The following is a 24,418-nucleotide window of genomic DNA, read 5'->3' as shown; positions in this document are numbered from 1 at the left end:
ATTATTAATTAATTATTATGTATTATTATTAATTTTATACGGGCCCATTTACAATTACAAATCTGATGGCCCAACAAAAAAACCCGACCCAAATGTGTAACCCTAATCCTAATTAGGGTTTACACCCCCAGCTGCCGCCGCCTCAGCTATCCACAGCCACTGCCGATGCTCCAATGCCAGGTGATCCAACTAACAACTGTCGACGACTTGCTGCCATGACACCACCTCGCCAGAATGCTCCAAAAGCGCCACGAAGCCACACACGTTGAAGCCCTATGGTGAGTCACCACCATAGTTATGGTGACTCACCGAAGCTTCCCCCTTTGGACTGGTCCGATCCGAGCACTGTGGTGGCTATAAAAAGCCACCACCAAACCTGAAAAAAATAGAGAGGAAGAATCCAAGGAGAAATAACCAAAACAGCAAGCAAGAACAGAGGCAACAGAGACCAACAAGGCAGGAACCAGAAGCGGGCAAGTACAACCACACGACAACAACAAAGACTAAAAACCAAGAGAAAATAAAGCAAGAACGAGGGACTTACCACCGAGGAGAGCCCAATCGTCGCCGGAGACATTGTTTTAACCGAGGTAAAAGCTTCGGTTTTCCTAGATCTACGGAAATTTAAGGGGATTTAAAGAAAACAAAGGCCATATTCGGCATTAGGAGGTCAAAACTTACGTTTTAGAGTAATTTAGGAATTTCGGCCACCATTGACGGTGGTCGGTGGTGGTGATCGGCGCCGGAGAGCGGCTGCCAGCCGGAGCACGTTCCTCCGGTGAGGGGATTGAAGAGAGAGTAGAGAGAAAATTTTTCTCTCAGATTAGAGAGAGAAAGAAGAGAAGCAAATGAGAAATGACACTTAGGGCCGGCTGGTTATAAGGTATTTATACTCAGTATGAAACGACGTCGTTTCATGGGTATAACTATGCTTTTTGGGTAAAAGGGTAAAATATACCCGCTGCCATCACAGTCATGTAATCTTACATTTTAGTCACTAAAGTAAATTTTAGATCCTTTTAATTCGGTATTCGAATTTTACATATATTCATTTTAGTCCTTTACATAAAACAATATATATTAGGTAAATGACATATTTAGTCCTTTAATTTCAATAATTAATATTTTAAACCCCGAACAACATATTTCAATTTATTTTAATTTGATATATGAATTTTATATAATTTTAGTTTAGTCACTAAATTAATAAGGAGAATAGCATGTTTAGTCACTCTAATTTTAAATAATTAATTACGAATTAGGTATTTATTTTTAATATGTTATAATTTAGTCATATTATTTTTCATTTATTACAATTTTTATTTCTTTTATGTTTTAAATATATAATTTCATTTATTTTAGTAGTTGATTTAATTTTCAATATATTATTATTATTAAAATATGTATATAGTAAATAATATTTATTTATTTTATATTTTATAAATTATTTTTAATAAGAAATATATATATATATATATATATATATAATAATCATATTTTAATAATATTAAAGAAAAAGACTGTCTTAAAGCACCTAGAAGTCTGTTTTCTGATATATTTTTATCCTATAAAATATATACTAATTTTTAAAGAAATATTTTATTTATATTTATTTTTTAATATCGAAGAAAAGAGCTGTCTTCAAGCACATAGAAGTTCTTTTCTGATATTTCTAAATAAATAAATATCTTATTTATATAAAAATTAATAAATTTCCTTATAATTATACTAGTAAATTTGAAATGACATAATTATAGATTAAATATATTTTTTATTTAAATTTATAATAATAGAGACAAATTATAATTAATGAGTATCAAATTTTGGGCGTTATAGGGATGCTAATCCTTCCCTAAACGTAATCGATCACGAATCTTTTTTTATTTAAAATTTTTGGTTATATGCAGATCAGATTTATCTTTTAAATTATGTTTTATTCAAAACTATTTTAAAATATTGTTTTTAGGTATTTGACCTACCTGACCCAAAAGGTCAATGGCGACTCCCAAAATATTTTAAAATAAAATCATTTATTTATTCGTGTTATTTTTCCCGCCAAGTAAAAATTTCGTGCCCGAACGAAAACCGGTTACGACAATATGTGTTTGGGAATGTGTCGAATATGGGTGATGGATATGACTAGTTTGAGAAAATGAGGCATGGAAAAGAGTTTCTGAAGATATTCTGAAGGCTATGAAGCAAATGTCGAGTTTTCAGGTTCATATCGGTGGATCGAAGATTTAATCTCCCTGTTCCTTGGTAAGTTAATGTTCATACTTCTGAAACCTTGAGGTGATATGATTCGTTCTGAATTAAAGGTATTCATATCCGACAATTCCAAATCTAGATTGAATAAGCTTTTGAATTTTCGCCACGAGCAACATTTGTTGATCAAAACCATGTATCAATTGGATTAGGAATTACTGTACAGTAAAATCTGGGAATTACAAATGGATCAGATCTATGTTGTTGACATCAATATAGTAATAGTACATTTAGCTATATCTACTGCTTCTGTTTCCTTTTTTTCACATATATTCTCTGTATTTCCATGAATTCCTTGGCTCAGACAGTAAGAAATGTCACTTCGGATCACTGTAAACTGCCTAATGGCAAGGCGGAGGGCTTTGGAAACCATGGTAAGCGACCTTGGCATTCCGACAATTGGAACTGAATGGCAGGTTGTCATTCTGAGGACCGGCATACTGCAAGTTGATGTTGTCTATATGAATGCCTTGGCAAGGATTAGATGCACTGCAAAGTAGATCGACAGCGACTTTGCTGATTGATGTTCCCCGGATGTTTATGTAGTGAACGTCACTGATTCGGACTTTTGATGACTTCACGAGACAATACAAGAAAAAACATTAAAACAGTAGTCGCTACTTCGTGTAACGTTACTTAGGAACTGATGGAAATTTGTGAAAAAAATCGAGAAAGGGAAATTAACCCGACTGTGTTTCTTGTTTCCATATTCTTGATCTATGATGATGGGGTTCCGAACACGAGTCATGATCAAGTCCTGAAAGATTATGCCCGAAGCTTTACTCGGGGAGTTGGTTTTGTATGTTTTGATTCTAACTCCGTTGTCTGTCTCTCTTAACGAGCAGTTCTTCACGACGATCCCACTTACATCCGCCTCATCGTCGTAGTGGCCAAGGCTACCGATACTGTGATCAACCATTAACAGGAAAAAGATTCAATGCTACCAATATTGTGATCAAACATGAACAGGTTCCCATGCAATCCATGATTGCTGTAACGAGATCTAATTCGGAAAAGGAAGTAGATACCTGAAACCATGACCGGGGCCACAGATGACTTTCTTGATGCTGATATTGGTTGATCCATGGATCATTGAGACACAATCATCGCCCGTAGCAATGACAGTTCTTGATATCTTGACAAGGTCCGATTTGCTCATGTGAATGCCATCAGTGTTGGGGCTATTTTCAGGAGCATGCAAATCAACCTCGAAAATCCTGAAGTTCCGGCTCATGCTGATCATGATGTGGAACCCTTTGGGGTCGATTGATTTTATCCCTCGGATGATTGCATCGGTTACCTTGATGAACTTCAATGTCTGCAATCATAAACAACAAAATGTAACCTCAAACGTGATCCAAACCGGACATTTTCTTTTCAAGCGGGGGATTCGAAGCTTACGGCGGGCAAACGGGCGCAGTTAGACCTGGAGCAATCATTGAGCCTCCAAACCGTGGAACCTTGCCCATAGAAAGTGCCATGTCCGGTAAGAATCAACCCGTCGATGTCTTGAAACGTGATCCAATCTGTATCGTCTTCTCCATCACCACCTCGATAATACGCCATATTATGTTGAGCTTTGACAGTTCCATTAACTTGAAAAATCAACAAAGATGGATTGAAACAGGGTCCTGAAAATAAAACAGGTCCGATTAAGAACACGCCATCAGGGATTACCACCATTGCATCTCCATGGAAGTTGCAAGCAGCTTCGAATGTCCTTACAAAATTCTGCAGAAGAATCAACAGCAAAAGCAACATAAAATGCCCATAATTATACATACATACATATAAAGAAAAAGAAGAACATACGATTGAACTATCAGTCTTTCCATCAGGCTTTGCACCATGTTCCAACACATTGAAAGCTCTAACATTGGGTACGACGATGCCGTCCGCAGCATCTCTAGCCTTATGTAAAGCCGCCGCCGCGTTGAATAGACCCTTGCAATGGCAACCATGGATGATAGCTAAGCACAAGATGATAACAACGGCAAGAGCCACCATTGCTGCAAAAAAGAAGGAAGCTTTTTTTCTTCAACAATGGAGATTATTCTGGTGCAAACCCTTTGTTTCCCTGTTATTTATAATGTCTTTTTTCTAGAAACAAAGATAACTCGTCTGTCGGAAAAAGGACTACATTGTCGGAATATTAGGGGTATTGTAGTTTCAAGTTTGGTTGCCATTGCTCCTGCACTGTCAGAAGGAACCATTAACGAAACTAGAATTATTTGATATTTAAATATTGGAACGAAATCAAAAATGAGTGCATGAAACAGCTGAATTAATCCGTTATGCTCGGGGGTGAAGAATTTATAGGGCGTGTTGTTTATGGCTCCAATTACAAATTTGTTGGATGTCAAAAAGAACATTCTTAACCTAAATTTTAAATGAAGTTACCATTTGTTCAACTGGTTTCTATCTTAAACAAAACTAAATATCACAGCCTTTGCTCCTAAAATCAAAATCCAAAGCACTAAAGACCAACACAACAATTAATGTGTTTTACTTTTAATTAAACATTATATATACACACACACATTAGATCAGATTATTATTTTTAATTAGATATTATTGATATTATTAAATGGGTTGAGACAGTTGTTGGCAATTCATTGATTTTAATTTGCACGAAGAGTCGTAGCTAGTGGTAAATCGTTCGTTGATCGGTGTCAAAGTGTTTTATCTTCATAGGGAGGTAGAATGGAGCGGGGCAAAGGTGAGGTGATTCTATACAAGTTCCATCATTTCTCTTGGCCTTGGTTGAGAGGTTTTATAGAGGTTCTTGGAGTTGTTATCAAATGTAGGGATATGATGACTACTTGTAGATCAACAGACTAGGTGTATATGATCGGGTGACGATAGATAAATGTTAGATATTCGAGGTCTTTCTTTTGAAGATGTCTTTCTTTGTATCCCTCGGAGCTCCCTAGGTGCCGAATATCCGGAGATGCTTATGTATCCTTTAGAGTCTATTAAGTGCGAGAAAGGTATGTGAATGACCTCTGAATTTTACCAAGAGCCCACCAACTGGTTCCTCGTTATCATCTTCAGAAGGGACAACCTTTCAGTTATCGCATGAGAAGCTCTTTCTCAATTACCTTATGCCATTGCACTATATCTCGAGCCTTCTGTTCTTTCCCGACAGAATCTTCCTCAATTATATTAGGACATAAGCCTTAACAAAAATCTGACAGTAAAAATAAAGTTGAGTAAAAAACAGAACGAAAAGGAAAAATAACGGGAGAGGATGCCCTAATTCGCCCATTAAATATAAAAAGGGTCAGGGGTTACCAACAGTCGAAACGTCGCGCCATTCCACCTCACTGAACACAAGGCATGAAGGCAATATGCGTTTAAGCCTCTGAATTATTCAAGAAGCAATAATTGTGACGATCCCCTAAAACAATCTAATAAATACCAATAACGATGTACAAATAAAATCTTGGGTCAAACATTTTATGACATGCCCTCAACTAAGGGGACAAATGTTGTGCCTGTTAAAGGTCTTTCACATACCTTTCTCGCACCTAGTAGTCTTCGAAGAATCCGAAAGCATCTTCGAATCTTTGACACCTAGGAAGTTCCGGAGGATAAAAAGAAAGTGTATATCTAGAAGAAGAACTTCGAATATCTAACATCAATTGAGAAGTCGTGATCTATTGACATTATCAATGATAGATCCACGCAATATGTTAGAGTCGAATTTATCATCATTTGACCGCATCCACCTAACTACGAGTAGTCATTATATATCTACGCCCTATAGTAGCTCCAAAAGTTTTTATAAAGGCACCCGATCAAGGCCAAGATAAATGGTAGAACCTAGATGAACCACATTACCTTTACTTCTATTTATTCTCTCTCCTCATAGAGATAAAATGTAACGCCTCGGAAAGTACCGAGTCAACATTTAGAGTTTACTAGGGACAGTAATTGGTGAATCTTAGCGATTTGGGTTAGTCTAGTGGAAATTGGACTTTGCTTAAGTTAATTAGGGCCCACTTTTGTAGGCCCAAGGGATGTTTTTGATTTAGGGAGCAATAGAGGAGGACCCAAAGAGCAATTAATCTGCTGACAAATAAAAATCTGATTTGGCCTTATTATATAGGGTATGGCCGTGGGTTCTAGAAGGTGTTTTCATCCTAATTTTATTTTCTTACCTACTTCCACACTCCTAACCTTTTTCACCTCCCACATTATTTCCACCTTCTCCTTTGATTTTGTGTTAGATAGATCAAGCTTCCAAGATAAACATTCTATCTAACACCATTTCAAGTACAATTTGCCATACTAAACGAGATGGAGTTTTGGACGTGGATGAATATATAGGGATATATTCTGATATTTGAGTTACTAATTTAATATTCTACCGTCCTCATAATTATTCTATACATTTTCGGGGGAGTTATACGAGACCTTCATACTTTTGAAAAAAAATTAACGCGGTCTGAAAATTATTTTTACACTTAATGTGATCATTCAATTCAAAAAATAAATTCGACGTGGTTCTTTGACTAACAATCCATGTTGTTGATGTTATGGTGCTTACATGACGGTTCATAGCGCTGATGTGACGGTCCATGATGACTGATGAAGTGGTTAGAATGACTAAATTGATTTTACTTGTCTTGTTCAAGGGCAAAAATGATTTTTTAAAGATAAAATTATTTTAATTATAAAATATAAAAATATTCAAAAAATTAAATATAAAAATACTAAAAATAAAATTAAATAACTAAAAATAAATATATATTAAAGATTCTAAAAATACTATTAAATTTTTTTAAAAATAAATATATTATAAGATATAAAATGATAACTTATAAATTATTAAAAAAATAATTTTGAAAAGATATATTATACATAATATGTACATGTGGCATATAATCATATTATCAAAACTTATATAAAATATTCTTACTGAATTAGTCGAGATTTACAAATTTTACATCTAACCATAATTAGAAAACATATTAAGTTTTATATATTAAATTATTTGAAATATGATCAAATTTGTATACTGATGCGAGTTACTTATAATGTTTGCTAGCTAGTATATTAAATTATATGTTATATGAAATATAGAGTTAATATTCACTTAAACGTTATAGTTATACACGTCTTTGAATTGTTAAATTAATTAAATTTAAAGATTATAATTAAAAATTTTAAATTAAAAATAATTTATTTTATTTTTAAAAAAAGTCTCATCCTTTATGTTTTTACACATTTAATCTTAACTATATGTTTTTACACATTTAACAATTAAAAACACACAAAATATTAAAATTTTATATTATGTGAATAGATTATATCTCCAAAATGTATAATTAAATATACAATTTATATATATATATTACATGGTTTTTGTACAACATTGTTATTGATGTTTTTTCTCTTGATTTTGTCGGAACAAAATGTGGTTTTTTGCTGTTAGATGAAATGCCATCATCGTCTGCATGTCATCTAAACTGGGTTTCAAATTATATAAAGCTTTCATGAAAATTGCATAAATTACGGTTTCAAAAGTAACAAAACTTTATCTATTATTTATATTGTTATTATTATTTTATTAATTTTAGAAAAAAAAACAAGATAAGATGAAGATAAGGCCGTTGGAAAGACACTATTTATGACATATATGTATTCATTTGTTTTAATGTTATAATAATATCCAAAGTATTTTATATTTATATCAATATTTGATTTTAGGGTAAATTTTTAATTTCATCACTTAATTTTAAATTTATTCCTATTTTGTTCACTAAATTTTAAAAAGTTTTAATTTTGTCATTCAACTTTCAAATTATTTATATTTTAATCACTCTATCTCTAAACTCAATAATTGTGTTTTAAGGTGGCCCTTTTCAAATTATATTTTTAGATTTAGTGACCAAAATAGGAGTGAGGTCAAAGTTGAGCGGTAAATTTTTGTAATTTACCCTTGATTTTATATAATATTGGGTAAACTGCTTCAAATGTTACTAGAATTCTAGAGTTTACATCGAATTTATCATTAAACTTTAAAATGTTTCATTTTTAGCAATAAACTATCTCAATATAAGCATCAAACCATTAAATAAACAATGACGTGATAATGTGAGTGTTTTTTTTAATAAATTTTAGTTTGGTGTATCGAATTTATTATTAATTCTGAAAATGTTTTATTTTAGGTATTATATTTTAATTTATGTATCATTTTAGTCTCTATAGATAGTTGTCAACTATTTCGATCATCGTTATTAATTAACCGTCATCCGTCATCAATCATCATTAGTGATAAAATTGATATCAAAATATTCATATTTCTTCTTCTCATATTGGTTACTCAGATTGACGAAATTCATCTAAAGTTTAACGATTTAATACTTAATATCATTAAATCATTGTTTGATGATGCTAGTTTTAATATATGTTATTTATCTTCTTGAAAGAATGCTTGTTATTGTTCATCAATATCTAGGTTGATCGAAAATGATATAAGAGAATAACAACTTTCAATGATAACTAAAAATTGATAAATAAATAAATAAAAATCTTAATTTCGATGAAGCTTACAAGATAGAATAAAAAATTAATTTTTTACTTTCACATCAACACTAAATTACTGTATTATCGGTTATTAATGAGTTAACGGTCTAATACTTATATTTTAAAATTAAGTGATAAAATTGATACAAATCTAAACTTCAGTAATCTTTGGTGTAGTTTACCCGACTAGTATTTTATATTTGTAACAATCTTTAGTTTATAGTGGTTTGGCCGTCTATGACTTTCATTCGTAATTAAATTAAATTATTTTTCTGGATACATAGGCAAATTTAAGTCATCTTCAAATTCAATTACCAATCTTGAAGATTGTTTTCTTCAAATCCCCAACTATTGTGAAGTTGGATCACTTTACCATATATTTTCTTTGTTTTTATTCAAATTATCCGAGGAAAAAACGGATTTATCTCGTTTTCTCATAGTAAAACTATGGCGAATCGAACGGGTGATTTGGTGGAGGCAGTGCAGGAAGCTCACAAACTCGATGTTAACGCCTTGCTTCTCTATGCTCAAACTCATGTTCCTGGGTTTCCTCTCTCCCCTTCAAAATTCAATCTCTCTCAGGTTTTTTTCCTTTACAATATAGAAATAAATTAATTGAATTCTTTTGTTTTCAGTGTTTTTTTACTGTTTTTGAGATTGATTCAATGAAATATATAGTTCGGACATGGACAATCGAATCCCACGTATTTGATGGAAGCGGAAGCGGGAAGTGGAACTGTTAAACGTTACGTTTTGAGGAAGAAACCTCCCGGGAAGTTGCTTCAATCTGCTCATGCCGTTGACCGAGAATTTCAGGTGAATTTTAATTTGTTTAAGGATTTTTTTTTAATTTTTCTAAATTAAGCGTAAAGCTTCGATATCGGATTTGGTATAAAATTTACAATATTTGAAAATGATTTTTACAATTTATATTGGACAAAAAAATTGAAGTGTTTATGGGGGGAAATTGCAGTTCTGTGGATAGCTTGTGGAATTACGGCATTGGTTTAGTTGAATATTCATTTTCAAGTGTATGTAATATAAGAAAAAATTCCCCTTTTTTGCGTGTTTCTTTTTCAGGTTCTGAAGGCCCTGGGGGATCATACGAAAGTGCCTGTTCCAAAGGTTTTCTGTTTATGTAATGATCCGAATGTTATAGGAACAGCATTTTATATCATGGAATTCTTGGAAGGACGGATATTTGTAGACCCAAACCTACGGGTAAGGCCCTGTGATATTTTTTTGATGTTCTGAATTTGTGGTTGAAGCTTGTAATGGTTGTTTTGTTTTCAATGACATGATGTGGTTGTCACTTGGATTTGTGAGGTTATGGATTGAGTTCTGTTGCTAATTTTGTTTTAAAAGGGTGTACCACCTGAGAGGAGGCGGGCAATATATCTGGCCACTGCGAAAGTGTTGGCGTCATTACATTCTGCTAATGTCGATGCCATTGGTTTGGGAAACTATGGGCGCCGAGACAACTATTGTAAAAGACAGGTCCGTGAACTCTTCTTTTTGTAATATGAACTCTCACTGATTGAATGGGGAGCATTTTGCCGAAACATTATTGTACAAGCTTGGTCCTTCATGAGATTGACTGTGTTGTTTTTTTTAAGTCTATGGTCCTTTCAAGAAATAAATGAAGAGTATTTATGTCTATGTGGCTTACGGATGGTTTTTCCTTCTTTTAGATAGAGAGATGGTTTAAACAATACTTGGCTTCAACTAGTGAGGGAAAACCCGAGAGCAATCCCAAGATGTTTGAGCTGGCTGATTGGTTGCGAAAGAATATTCCTCCAGAAGATGCTTCAGGTGCAACGGGAGGCCTAGTTCATGGAGATTTCCGAATTGATAATGTTGTATTTCATCCCACTGAGGTCCGGTTCTTAATAATCTTTAATTGTTTGAATTGTATGATTTTATCTTCTATGAAGTAACATGAATGTATAGATCCGAGTATGCTTCAATTGCACTCCAATATTTATAATTATTATCCCACTTTATTTTGGTAGGACTTGAGGTGATTTTTAATGTTTTCTTACTTCAAATTCATCATACATAAAACTTAACACTGAATTCTCTGATTAGCATAAATTTTGAGATGCTTCAAATGTGCAGGATCGGGTCATTGGTATTCTTGATTGGGAACTGTCTACTATTGGAAACCAGATGTGCGATGTCGCATACAGCTGCATGGTATTTGGCTGATTTTCCTACTTTACCATTTTGCATAAAAAGAACAATTACCTATATCTTTTGTGGTATTAATTTTTCAGTGATAGATAAGTGTTTCTTTTGTAATATAGTACATAGGGAAACCGAGTCATATTGTACCGTCTTGGCTTTTGATTACCTAAGCTCCCCATTACTGTATTGGCAGCCTTACATTGCACAAGTTGGGCTTGATACACCTGAACTGGCTAAAGGTTTTGAGATCGTTGGAATTCCTGAAGGGATTCCTACACAGGCTGAGTTTCTGGAAGAATACTGCAATGAATCTGTAAGTAACTATAAACATGCCTTCGATTAACATATACATCTATAATAGTCTTCTAATTTCATGGGGAAATTATCATCAAGTGTCTCTGAAACCCACTTCACCCCCCTGATCACCATTTCCCCATTTATTTGGCCGTGAATATGCTTAGGTTTCAGTTCCCTATAAATGTGAAGCATCTATAGGATAATTGTTCTGTTAATTCGTTGATACATTGTTTTTGCTGAAAATGTTGCTATGTAGGGGAGAGCATGGCCTGCCTCTCAGTGGAAGTTCTATGTCGCCTTTTCCATGTTCCGTGGAGCATCGATCTACACAGGAGTGTATAATAGATGGTTAATGGTATGGCATGACATTAAATAGATTGGATTTTTATTGTAATTCATTGTTATAAAAGCTTCAGTTTTTGAAAGTCCAATATTGATACAATGTTATGTAGGGTAATGCCTCGGGAGGTAAACGTGCTGAACATACAGGTCGTCATGCTAATAGTCTCATAGATTCTGCATTGGCTTTTATCGCGAAGAAGACTGTGCTTCCGGAGCAACCCCCTTCTGGTAGTTAAGCCATCCAATTATTTACCCCTCTTTCTCTCTCAAGAAATTTCTTAAGAAGACTGTTATGTTCTTGTAGCTGCATCGCAGAAACTTCTTAAGAAACATCATTTAGGGTCTTGATTGTTGTATATTTTAACATCTTTACTTGCACATCAAATTGGTTATAAAAATTTTGGTCCGAAGCAATTGTTTAAGGTGCTTTTGTTCTTTTAACTACTCAAATCCAGTTTCACAAGGTAGAAGGCAACACAGGACTGAGAACAAAGTCCAAGGTGTTCCAGAAGGAAGCGGGAGGTTTGTTCCAAGTAAAAAGGTCCAGGAATTAAGAAACAAATTGATCCAATTCATGGAAGATCACATTTATCCCGTGGAAGAGAAATTCAGCAAACTTGCACGATCTGACTTGCGTTGGACGGTGCATCCAGAGGAGGAGAGGTTAAAAGAGCTCGCAAAGAAAGAAGGATTGTGGAACTTATGGATTCCTGTATGTGCAAAGTCTTCTCTTTCAACTTTCTTTTTCACCAATTACTATTTTTACTCATTTTGGCTTTTAAAATATTGCTGTATATTAAAATATATAACATTCTTGTGAAACCATATTGTCCAGTTTGATAGTGCTGCTAGGGCAAAAGAACTCATTTATTGTGGGAGTGGAAATACTCAGTACGCACATGATCGTTTTCTTGGTGCTGGACTCTCAAACCTTGAATATGGATATCTTTGTGAGATTATGGGTCGCTCTCTTTGGGCTCCGCAGATCTTTAATTGTGGTGCACCAGACACTGGTAATATGGAGGTAAGGCTTACTTCTATTGTAAACTAAGGTAGTTCTTAACTTGCTTCAACTAAAAGATTGAATATTTACAAGATTATAAATATTCTTTAGATTTAACTCACAGTTTCCTCCCTCTCATTTGCAATCATCCAAGAAATGGATGGAAAAAATATTTTGCCTTTTCATTTGTTTTCCGTTCTCTCCAATTTTCTTTCCTTCCTACCAAGCGAATCCAGTATCTCAATGGTTTACCATTACATTTATTTATATTTGTCGTTTTTAGGTGTTGTTGCGGTATGGAACTAAAGAACAGCTAAATGAATGGCTTGTTCCATTGCTTGAGGGGACAATCCGCTCTGCATTTGCAATGACTGAACCACAAGTTGCATCCTCGGATGCAACCAATATCGAGTGCTCTATTAAAAGGTACATTAACCAAATTCTATTTTAGTAATTCTAAAGCAAATTGTACTGTTCATATGAAGTTTCTATTCATTGATAAAACAATGGAGATTTAAATTTGTGTAACTGCACTTCAACCCTCATGAAACACGTAATGGTCACCATGTAACATTTTATTATTTTCACCCTTCATTAATTCCAATTTAATACTCTCTTATCTGATTTACGAATATTGTTGGAGTTTATTTCACCGTCTATGCACTCCTTTTACAGAGAAGGAGATTCATATGTCATCAATGGGACCAAGTGGTGGACGAGCGGGGCCATGGATCCAAGATGCAGAATTCTTATACTCATGGTTAGTCTTCTTGAATGGCATTGAGTGAATATATTATACGTGCATCTAATCTATAACTTAATATAAAAATGAATAATTTCATTTGATAAATGAAAAAGAGTTTAAATTAACTCTTTTGTCTCCTTTTAATTTTATATAATTTGCATGTGAAACAAATTTTAAATGTTAATACAAGGTACGTTGATAAACACTGTTAACAAGGAATTCGCTTGCGATACACGTGCATCTGATACACGTGAATACTAATTTGACTAAAAGGTGATCTGATTTCTGAATGATATCCAGGGGAAAACTGACTTCACTGCCCCCAAGCATAAGCAGCAGTCAATGATCTTAGTGGACATTAAGACTCCGGGGATAAGCGTAAGAGACCGCTAACAGTCTTTGGCTTTGATGATGCACCTCATGGACATGCAGAAATTTCTTTTGAGAATGTTCGTGTGCCAGCAAAGAATATTCTACTGGGAGAAGGACGTGGATTTGAGATTGCCCAGGTAAAGTTGCCATTTATATTGTAAGGAGTATGCCGTTGGATTCCATACATATTCTATTTCGTGTTCCACTCTCTTCCCACGATATTTGCATGTACCAAGGTTTTCAAAGGTTGGATGCATTTGAAAATTGCATCTACGCAGTTTCAGGACCTCAAACTTCAGCATTTATAAGCTCGGCCTTCTTTAAATTTAATTTTCGAGTTCAAAATTTATCTAGAAACGTCAATAACTACCCATCTTCATGAATGTAGGTGTTGAGCACGATGCGATTTTTAGATAAAATTTTTGAATGAAATTTTTGAATGAAATTTCTTTTGGAGTTAGTGCAACTCTTTACCATTGTAAATGTACGATATAATTTAGCTCTGCTCCGTTTATATTCTTGAAGGGAAGACTCGGCCCAGGAAGACTGCACCACTGCATGAGAATGGTTGGTGCCGCTGAGCGTGGCATGCAGCTGATGGCACAAAGGGCTCTTCATCGGAAAACTTTTGGAAAATATATTGCTCAACACGGTTCATTTCTTTCGGATATTGCAAAGGTAATTTACTCTATCTATCTAAAGCGAGAGATTAGACGGATATTTGTATTGGTTGGAGTACTTTGATGCTCATTTTAGTGATTAAGTAGAGGTTGGTCATTTAGTTGTAAATCGTTGCTTGTTGCAGTGTCGAATAGAACTGGAGCAAGCTAGGTTATTGGTTCTTGAAGCAGCCGACCAGCTCGATCGACTTGGAAACAAGGCTGCCCGTGGAACCATTGCAATGGCGAAGGTAAACTGTTATTTTTCCGTGTATATAATTTCATTTGAGGTTCAAGATGAACTTTGTTACAGTAGAATGTTTTGGATGTTGGATGGGCAGGTGGCAGCTCCAAGTATGGCGCTGAAGGTGCTGGACATGGCAATCCAAGTACATGGTGGAGCCGGTGTATCGTCCGACACCGTCTTGGCACACATGTGGGCGGCGGCAAGGACTTTGAGAATTGCAGATGGACCTGATGAAGTGCATTTGGGTACGATTGCGCAGTTAGAACTACGTAGAGCTAAGCTTTGAAGAAATCTTGAAAACCAAGATCATCCAGCATGATCTTTCCTTTTTTAACCTTCGGTTTCGAAAATAAATTGATAGACTTATAATCCAAAAACACGGAATTATTATGAAATATAATGCCTGGTTTTTTATTTTATATACATTATAAAATTCTGCTCCATTTCTTTATAGACCATATGTGCTTTATTTCTTTGATGTAAATATCACAGCATTCTTCAAAATCCATTAACAAACACTTAATCATTATGGAAAGAACGTGCAGAAGAAACAACCCTAGATGCTGATACTCGGGGATGGGGGCAATGTAGGCAGTTGTCCTCTCTAAAATTTTTAAATATTTTATATAATTTAAATTTTTATTTATAATATATTTTCACTCTCTGGAATTTTGATATGTTTTGTCATTTTTAAATTTTTATAAATTTATCCTTCAATATAAATTATGCGTCCGTTATTACAGTAACACCTCTTCATCCTCATTGCTAAATATTAAAACATATTCAAGATTAATAAATTCATATCGGGTTAAAATTAAAAATGAGACTTTATTTAATTATGAAATTACTTTTAGATTATTATTTTTTAAGTCTGTCTGAAAGATTGTTCCAATAGGCAAAAATAGCCCCAAGACTGCCTACAAGTATGCAAGTCTCACCAATCAAATTCCAAGCGAAACCCAACATTTTAGATTGAAGAAAGAATTTCTTCTATTTTTGCTTTTAAAGGTTCATGTTCTCAAGTTTCTTCTATTTGAAGAATTTTTTTTACAAACTTTCTCAATAAAGTTTTCTTTCCTCTAAGACTATATTTAGCGTGAAAGAAACAAAAACTAATTGAAAAATGGGAAAAGCACCAGCAATCATCGGTGTTTGTTCAGTCATATTGGTGGCCATGGTGGTAGCGGTGGCGGTTGGTGTTAACCGCAGCCGTAACGGTGGCAAGGAAGGAGGTGGCGGCGAAGAGCCAGCGACGTCGAAGAAGGCGGTTCAATCCATTTGCCAACCTACTGATTACAAACAAGAATGCGAAGAGAGCCTCAAGAACACCAACTCAACCGACCCCAAAGAGCTAATCAGGGCAGGCTTCCAAGCGGCTATCCACGAGATACAGAGGGTCGTCAACAACTCCGCCACCGTTCAACAAGCGGCAAAAGACCCAATGACACGTCAAGCCGTCGATAATTGCAAAGAGCTGATGGGATATGCCATCGACGACTTACACAATTCGTTCGACGAACTAGGCGCATTCGACGTTAGCCGGCTAGACGAATACATCGAGAACCTCAAGATTTGGATGGGAGGTGCCATCACGTATCAACAAACATGCTTGGACGGATTCATTAACGTATCGACCGACGCCGGCGAGAAAATGAGACGACTGTTGAACACTTCACAAAAGCTCACCATCAATGGCCTAGCCATGGTTAGTGACATTTCGAAAATCGTCGGTAATCTCAACATTCCAGGCTTGGGAAAAGGTGACACAACCGGTGCTAAACGTAAGCTAATGGCTAAAGAAGGGTTCCCTGCATGGGTTAGCTTTAGGCAACGGATGTTATTGCAACAAAATCCATCGGAACTAAAGCCTAATGTTATCGTTGCTAAAGATGGTAGTGGCAAATATACTAGCATCAATGAAGCGTTGAAAGAAGTCCCTGAGAAAAACGTTGCTCCGTTTGTGATATACATTAAGGCCGGTGTTTACAATGAACAGGTTATTGTCGATAAGCACAAGCATAATGTCGTGTTCATCGGAGACGGACCGACGAAGACCGTCATCACCGGTAACTTGAACTTTGCCGACGGCACTATCACATTCAGGACCGCAACTGTTGGTTAGTAACATACATTGTATTATAAAACTCACACTTGAATTCGAGTAACATATAATAATGTTTACAGGTATTGCCGGTCCGAAATTTATGGCGAAGGACATGGGATTCCAGAACAGTGCCGGAGCTATTAAGCACCAAGCGGTGGCTGTTAGGGTTCAAAGCGATCAATCCATCTTCCATAACTGTCAATTTGATGGCTACCAAGATACCCTTTACGCCCATAGTCATCGACAATACTACCGGGACTGTACCATCTCCGGCACCATCGATTTCGTCTTCGGCAACTCGGCTTCGGTCTACCAGAACTGCAAACTCATCGTCCGGAAGCCGCTCGACAATCAGCAATGCATCGTCACCGCTCAAGGACGGTCGGACAACCGCGAGGCCTCCGGCTTTGTCCTCCAGAACTGCACCATCACTGGCGCTCCAGACTACCTCCCAGTGAAGGCGAGAAGCAAAACGCACCTCGGTCGGCCGTGGAGACTGTGCTCGAGGACCATCATCATGCAATCTCAATTGGACGATATCGTCACACCCGAGGGATGGATGCCGTGGAATGGCGACTTCGCACTCGATACCCTATTTTACGCCGAGTACCACAACCGGGGACCAGGTGCCCATCAGACACACAGGGTTAAATGGAAAGGTATCCAACAGATCAACGCCGCTCAAGCCCAGGAATTCACAGCCGGCGTGTTCTTTCGCGGTGCGGAGTGGATCCAAAATTCCGGGGTGCCTTACATCGCCAGCATGATTCCTGGTCTGTAGAGATGCGATCAATATATATGAAACCGATGATTGAGTATTTATGCATATTTTAGCAACCTTGGTGCATAATAAAATGAAAAGTTGCGTAGATCAATAGGAATAAAGAAGAGGACGGTAAGATTATGGTTTATAGATTAGAGGAAGGAACTTTGTAGGTTACGTACAAAGAACAAACGTGGAAGATAGACATGAATTCCACGCATCTCTGTTTTGTCCAAGATGCAACTTAATTAGTCATGTAATTATTATATTTTATTCATCAAAACTGTCGGATTCTTACAAAAATGTACTTCTATTCTCTCACTTTTACAACTTTATCATTAAAATTTATGATTTCATTTTATCTGCAAAGCATTATTATTAAAAAGGGTAAATTACACCTAATTGATCATCTAACTATCACCTCTTTTCTACTTTAATTATCCAATTTTGATTTTTGAGAAAATCATCACAAACGTTTTGTTTTTTCTATTTCAATCCGTCATTGTTAAGTTTTTGTTAAAATTTTACGAATATGATGATATGGACTAGCATAATAATATTTTTAATTTTATTAATTAAAAATTAAATGACCTATTAGTATTTCTTAAAAAATCAATTAAGCCTTTGATTTTTTTTTTAAATACTTAAGCTACTTTATCATATCATCATCTACCAACACGGGAAATAACTATATCAACACTGTAATGATCAACAACGGTTTCTATTGGTCAAAGGATCAACTCAAGTTTTTTTCTCTTTCTTAATTTAAGGGTCATATTGGATTCAAAATAAGTTCAAGTTGTTTTTTTTTCTTTCAAAAGTTCAAGGTCTCATGTACAATTAAGTCTTTTTTTATTCCACCTCATCATATTCTTTATCAAAATTAAGGTTTTTTTAATTAATTTTTATCGACCATCAGAAATCATCATTCTTCGACATCTTTTGCGATCATCTTAGACATTGGTGAACACGTTTTATCGTCATCTACTACTTTATCAATTTAATTTTTTTCAAAACCTCCTTAAAACTCATGAAATTAAACATAAAACTTATCATTTTAGGGGTTTAAGGGGTTTTTTTGATTTGAAGTTTTATTTGAAAATTCAAATAGTGAGATGTATTCTTCAAGAATACGAACAATACACCTAATAACTAGTATCATCATATGGCCATAAGAAAATAAAAACATTAGTACATCAAGCTTTCAAATTTATTTTTATCTATTCCAAATAAGTTTCATAAAAAATCTATGCAAGAATAAGAAAGAAAATGAAATATGAATATTTTAGTACTAGTGAATAGCGATTAATGACAATAAATGATTGATTGATAGCGACAATCGAAAGAATTGACAATTTTTTATAAAAATAAAAAATAAACAATAATGACATCACACCATTCATGATTTAAAAATCCAATGTCCTAACAGAAACATAAAATAAAATTCAATGTTAAAGTGAAATGTTTTAAAATTTAGAGTAAAATATACAAATAGTCTCTCGAGTATAGATCATTGTTTTGTTGAGTTTCCCAATTATTAAAATTTTCAAAATAGTTATTTGACTATTCATATGTTCTAAACTCATCTTTTTTTTGTTGAAAAATTAACGCCTTTATAAGCTGAAAGTTAACTCACTAACTGAGATATGATAAAATCAAATTTTAATAATGTATACTGGCATTGTCGTTGCTTTTTAAGCTTTGCGTCGACGACATAATATTTCAAGTAATATAAACGGAGAATCAATTAATAAAATATATTTCAAATGGTTTTTAAATTTGATTTTATCATATCTCAACCAACAGGTTTACTTCTAGCTCAAACGACTACTAACTTTTAACGAAAAAAGACGAGTTTAAAACATATGAATAGTCAAGTGATCATTTTGTAACTTTTAATAGTCGAAAGATGAAATAAAACATCATCTTATAATCAGATGATCATTTTATAATTTTTAATAATTGGGGACTCAACAAAATAATACTTATAGTCGAAGATATTTTTTTCGAATATGTGGCTACATTATTTTTTTGTCCATCCAAGTGTCTAACATTACAAACATTATCACTTTAGGTGTCTGGGCCGTCAACAACGTTAATTTTCTCCGTTAAGTATCACGTATCACAATCTGATAATTTTAAAATTTTATATAAAATTTTAAAAAAAGTATATATATATATAAAAGAAAATACATAAATTTTGAAATAACCCCAAAACTTTAAAAACATTCACTTCAACCCCTAAACCTACACCGATTGTCGCTCTTTGCCGTCAACAAAGCTCCACCCGACCTCACCTCCCTCCGGTGACCAAAATCACTATGAAATCGTGATCGATCAACGGTCGATTGACGGTGAATCGACATTTTATACCCCGTGAACCTTAGGATGAAAATCACGATCCCATGTGATTCTAACGGTCAATCAGCGACAACTACAATGACATATAACTAGAATGATGGAAGGGGCTACGTCAACGGTAGTGGTCGTGGTCGAAAAGGGCGAATGATATAGGGTTAGTGTTAAAATTTGGAGATTTTAGTGATTTTGAGATTTTTTTTTTGTAATTTAAAAGAAATTAGGATTTTTTTTATAAATATAATAATATTTTTTAAAAAAAATTCAAAATTATCATATCGTGACACGTGTCACTTAATGGAAAAAACTAACAGCTATTACGTCATGGACATCTAAAGTGATCACATTTGTAACGTACACTTAAATAAACTAAAAAAATATACTAAAAGTACTAATTTAAATAAAAAAAATATAATTTGAGCATTTATTTAGCACTAAGCTTAAAATTTAGTACTAAAATCAATATGAAACGTAAAGTTTAGTGAATGATAAGGCCAGCCCAATGCTCATTATTTCTCACGAAACATCCGAAGCAACTTATCGACTAAGCGGGAAAAACAGTTCCTCGAAAGTTTTTGAAATCTCTCTCTCTTCGCCATATCCACTGGTCTTTTGCTGCACCAAAGTTCCTAACTTTCCTACGTTTTCTCTCCAAATTTTCTCGTAAACAAACAGAAGACCCCCCCCCCCCGCGGAAAAACACTGGATTTTCCCCAAATGAATTCAAATCACCGTCAACACCAAAACAAACCCTAACTACGGACGAAAGAAAATGACCAGTCACCAGAACCACCCCCAGGGAGGAGATTCCGGCGGTGGTGATTTTGGGAAGTTCTACGTTGCCCAGCCGGGGCTTGATTTGGAAGCTAATTGGGAAGTCGATCTTGCCAAAAAGCTTGAAGATTATCTCTTGAAGATTTGCTCCGGTGAAATTACTGGTTCCCAAGACGATGACGGGCATAGCTCAGTGAATTTCGCTGAAGGTTCTGCCTTGGTGTACACTTAACCTAAAATAAAGAATTTTTTTTCTCTCTTTAAATTCTTGTTTGGTTTTCTAATTAATATTTATTTATGCATTCTTAATTTTTCTATGTAGCTGCTTTGTTGCTTCAGGGTTCAGTTCAAGTGTATAGCCGAAAAGTAGAGTATCTTTACAACTTGGTTTTGCACGCTTTGGAGTTTCTTTCTCAGAAGAGGTTTCTTTTAGTTCCCAAATTCTTTGATTGTCATGTTACTTTGGCATTTTTATCTTCCATTTCAGTAAGAGTTTCCAACGAAATGAAGCGTTGTACTTAAAATTGGTGAATATGTTTGAACAGACAACAAGACAAACCCAATGGCGCATCGGATCAGGCGGAACAAATTGCTTCACATGCTACTTCGGATGAGGATCATGATAAATTTTGGGACTTAGATGACATCCCAGGTGATCCTTAAACCGATGACTCCCTCCCTTCCTTTGGGTTGAAATTACATTGCTTGTATCAGCTGAAATGAGTGCTTACATTTGCAGTGGAAGCGAAGATTAGCTTAGATAGTTCATCCGACAAACACGCTTTGGTTAACCACTTTGTGAATCCCCCTGCAAACTTAGTTGTTCTCGAAGGTGATTGCTTAGACACTTCTGGTGATGGCAGCGAGTTAGAGTCCTATCAGGTATTTATAGTTGCTTCAGTCGATAGTATGATGAAGTTTGACTGGCTATGTTGCCCAACTCTTTGATCGGTAAGTATATATTTGTGGTTGCAGTTGGCAACAAATGATCTTTACCAGGATTTCATTCTATTAGATCCATATGATTCGGTAGCAGTTGATTACTTGAAGGGTAATGATGCCAGTAAAGGTGAGCATGTCACTAATAAAGGCAGTTCAAGGCGCAAGACCTTTCAGTCTCCCGCATGGACTGCACATAAATCATCTCATGGAAAGAATAAGGATACTAATGTTAATCAAACTCCTAGGGTTGATTGCGATTTTGGTGCTAATGATCGTAATATGGGGCCCGATCCTTCTATCGCTGGTGGCTTTGGAAATGTAGATCATGGATTTGATATGGATGATAGGTATTCGAAACCTAGAGACTTGGATGATTCAGATGATGATGATGATAATGATCCATGGAAACCTCTGAATCCCCATGAACCGGAAACTTGAAAGTGAGGCCTGTCAGAAAAGGTAGCTAAAATTCGATTTCTTGCATGCTTTGTTTCTAGCTATATAATTTTGGTCAGTTCCTAATAGTCTTTCTTTTTTGTTTTTCCTTCACAAGCAGTAAAAGCTTCCAGAATGTGTTAAATTCTACGAAGAGTAATCCTATAACTACTTTGTTTCCACTCGCTAGATTGCACGGTACTGTTAGCCCCGAACTTACAGAAATGTGGGAGAGGCGGCAGAAGGCCATTGGAAAACAAAGGGAATCGAAGTCTCCTCCATTATATGAAAATGTATATTTACTAAAAGTTTAACTTAGGTGAAGGTGATGAATAGTTGGTTTGTAAAACAAGTTTGCTTATTTCAGCTTCGTCAATCACTAATTGGGCAAGGAACTGGAGCTCCTAATATTTTCCCTAATTTTGAAGAAGAAAACGAAGACAATGGATATAATGATGAGAACGTTGATTTTGGTGGACCTGATTTTGACATGCCAGAGAACATGCCTATGGATGAAGATTTACCTTTTGCGAACGAGAAGGTTAGCATATCAGTGATTTGATCTCCTGTTATATTTACCCACCGCAAAGTCTGGGATTTTCTGTTGTTGATCATTCATTGATCTTTTTCACAGCATGGGGATTGTGATGCTGAATTTGGAAAGAATGAAACGTTTGACAACGAAGATTCATGTTCTCAAGCAAGCCTGGAAGATCTCTGCCTCTCTCACCTGGTAAGCATACTCCTTCACATTTACAATAAGCAAACAATTGTTAAGCCTTTTCCCATCATTTGTCGTAGGCTTTACTCAGGACCATATTCTTCTCTTAAAAGGGGAGATAAATAGTGCTAGTTTTATTCCTTGTTGTCTATCAATGTGCCAACCTGCATCTCTTTTTTCCTTTTAAAAACTAAAACATAAAAGAAAAAGCTTTATTAATTGCTCGTTTCCAAGTTCACTATTGTATCCGTGTGCTGTTAGTGAAAGTTGTGACCATCAATTGCTGCTGGATTGTTGCTTGAACAAGTTACATGTATTTTTCCTGCAGGATGCTCTGCTTGCCAGCATAGCTGAAAATGAGAAGCAGACTGAACTGGCTGCTCGAGTTTCATTGTGGAAACAGAATATCGAGCACAACTTAGAAGAGCAGGTAAATAAAGTTGGCTCGAATTCCATTTCTTGATTTTGGTTTTACATTATTATAACTGCTAATCTTTTCTGTCGTTGCTCTTCCTAAGTTTTGTTCTTTTCTCCTGGTGGGATTTGAGCTGAGGGTACCTTTTGTTTTGAATAGGATTCACATCCTCCATTTGATATTCACGAGTACGGTGAAAGGATTCTTGACAACCTCTCACTGAAAGCCGAAAAATATGTCGTGCCGTTCGGTGATCTTGTTAAGGGTCAAGAAAAGCATGATATTGCTCGATCCTTTTCCGCACTTCTCCAATTGGTATTTCTTTCTCATTTCTAAGCAAATCTCAGCGATCAGTTCTTTCTAAAGCTAGAAACAGGTCAGAAAAAAATTGTTGCGGTAACACTTCCACACAAAACGTCTTTTTTTGCCATAAAGGTGAACAACAGAGATGTTGGTTTAGATCGAAGCGGACTTCCCGGTAAGTCCGTTTGTTATACGGATGCAAACCCTTTCCACGTCCGACTCCTGAAGCAGGATAAAATAAGGGCGGAAACTCAACTTCGAATGCCCAAAAAGAGAGTTAAATCGCCCTCGAGTAAAAAAGTACAAAAGGTGACGTATATATCCTTACCCGAGAAATGTCTATCGATTGAATTGGATTCAGATAATGTGTCAGCAAAGTTGTCATCGCAACAGAATTGCAAAGCTTCTGTTAAGCTTGGAAAGTTGGGCGGTGTAAGCTGCAGTCCAGAAAGCAAGAGGAGACGAAGGTCTCGATTGGTCAAACCCGTAGACGTGCAATTGGCACTGTGACACAAAACATAGTATAGAAGTTAGGGCAGTCTTCTGTTGTTGCAGCAATTCAACACTTCGGCTGAAGAGCTGTGAAGATTTCTGACCATTGGTTTAGATTATTTGACAATGTTAGCTATGAATCTGTATTATTTGTGTTAACAATTCAACACTTCTGTTTTTTGTCCCAAATGGCTTGTATTAACACAGTACTACGGCCTGTTTTCCTTGTAGATTTTGCACTCCTGTTATGTAATAATATAAACCATTTTACTTCCTTAGCCACGTGGCTAATACTTTTTGTTTACTGAGTCATACAACCTCCCACGAGTTGCCCTGAGTTTGCCGAGTCTCCTGAGTTCATGATAAAAAGGAGAGGGCTTGAAATGGTCTTAAAAATATATTATCTTTGCCCATTCCTTTTACGTTCAGCAACTTAAATCTTGAAAGGTATTAAATTAGC

At 35.4% G+C, this 24,418-nt stretch overlaps 3 protein-coding genes and 1 pseudogene across 3 annotated transcripts; 3 read left to right on the top strand and 1 right to left on the bottom strand.

Annotated features, from left to right (window-relative positions):
- Nucleotides 1–2,422: 2,422 nt before the first annotated feature.
- LOC120158348 (exopolygalacturonase clone GBGE184-like) lies at nt 2,423–4,272 on the bottom strand. Its single transcript, XM_039169219.1, has 5 exons — nt 4,078–4,272; nt 3,667–3,996; nt 3,294–3,583; nt 2,951–3,170; nt 2,423–2,840 (listed from the first exon to the last, which is right to left on the bottom strand). Exons 1-5 carry the CDS (start codon nt 4,270–4,272, stop codon nt 2,607–2,609), a joined length of 1,269 nt encoding a protein of 422 aa, XP_039025150.1. The 3' UTR covers nt 2,423–2,606.
- Nucleotides 4,273–9,246: 4,974 nt separating this feature from the next.
- On the top strand, nt 9,247–14,937 carry LOC120158327 (probable acyl-CoA dehydrogenase IBR3). Its single transcript, XM_039169200.1, is given in 18 exon segments — nt 9,247–9,381; nt 9,478–9,615; nt 9,880–10,020; nt 10,165–10,296; nt 10,491–10,676; nt 10,918–10,995; nt 11,180–11,299; nt 11,540–11,638; nt 11,736–11,853; nt 12,081–12,337; nt 12,461–12,649; nt 12,912–13,054; nt 13,304–13,388; nt 13,674–13,749; nt 13,752–13,882; nt 14,271–14,423; nt 14,551–14,655; nt 14,746–14,937. Coding segments are annotated over 18 exon segments (2,478 nt in total).
- An 833-nt stretch (nt 14,938–15,770) lies between these two features.
- Nucleotides 15,771–17,536, top strand: LOC120158338 (probable pectinesterase/pectinesterase inhibitor 21). The gene is made up of 2 exons (XM_039169208.1): nt 15,771–16,768; nt 16,836–17,536. Exons 1-2 carry the CDS (start codon nt 15,775–15,777, stop codon nt 17,534–17,536), a joined length of 1,695 nt encoding a protein of 564 aa, XP_039025139.1. The 5' UTR covers nt 15,771–15,774.
- A 2,877-nt stretch (nt 17,537–20,413) lies between these two features.
- On the top strand, nt 20,414–24,105 carry LOC120158317 (annotated as a pseudogene).
- The last annotated feature ends 313 nt before the right edge of the window (nt 24,106–24,418 follow it).

The sequence above is a fragment of the Hibiscus syriacus genome, unplaced genomic scaffold (assembly GCF_006381635.1).
Source record: "Hibiscus syriacus cultivar Baekdansim isolate YM2019G1 unplaced genomic scaffold, ASM638163v2 tig00002841_pilon, whole genome shotgun sequence".
Taxonomy (NCBI): Eukaryota; Viridiplantae; Streptophyta; class Magnoliopsida; order Malvales; family Malvaceae; genus Hibiscus; species Hibiscus syriacus.
The sequence above is the reverse complement of the archived record's forward strand: the minus strand, read 5'-3'. Positions and strand labels throughout refer to the sequence as shown.

What these genes read in the sequence shown, in the direction of transcription:
- LOC120158338 (XM_039169208.1), top strand. Translation starts at nt 15,775, where the DNA reads ATGGGAAAAGCACCAGCAATCATCGGTGTTTGTTCAGTCATATTGGTG. An exon ending in ATTCAGGACCGCAACTGTTG is followed by an intron (nt 16,769 to 16,835) that starts GTTAGTAACATA and finishes TAATGTTTACAG; the next exon opens with GTATTGCCGGTCCGAAATTT.
- LOC120158348 (XM_039169219.1), bottom strand. Translation starts at nt 4,272, where the DNA reads ATGGTGGCTCTTGCCGTTGTTATCATCTTGTGCTTAGCTATCATCCAT. An exon ending in ACTGCGCCCGTTTGCCCGCC is followed by an intron (nt 3,584 to 3,666) that starts GTAAGCTTCGAA and finishes TTATGATTGCAG; the next exon opens with ACATTGAAGTTCATCAAGGT. An exon ending in GGCCCCGGTCATGGTTTCAG is followed by an intron (nt 3,171 to 3,293) that starts GTATCTACTTCC and finishes GGTTGATCACAG; the next exon opens with TATCGGTAGCCTTGGCCACT.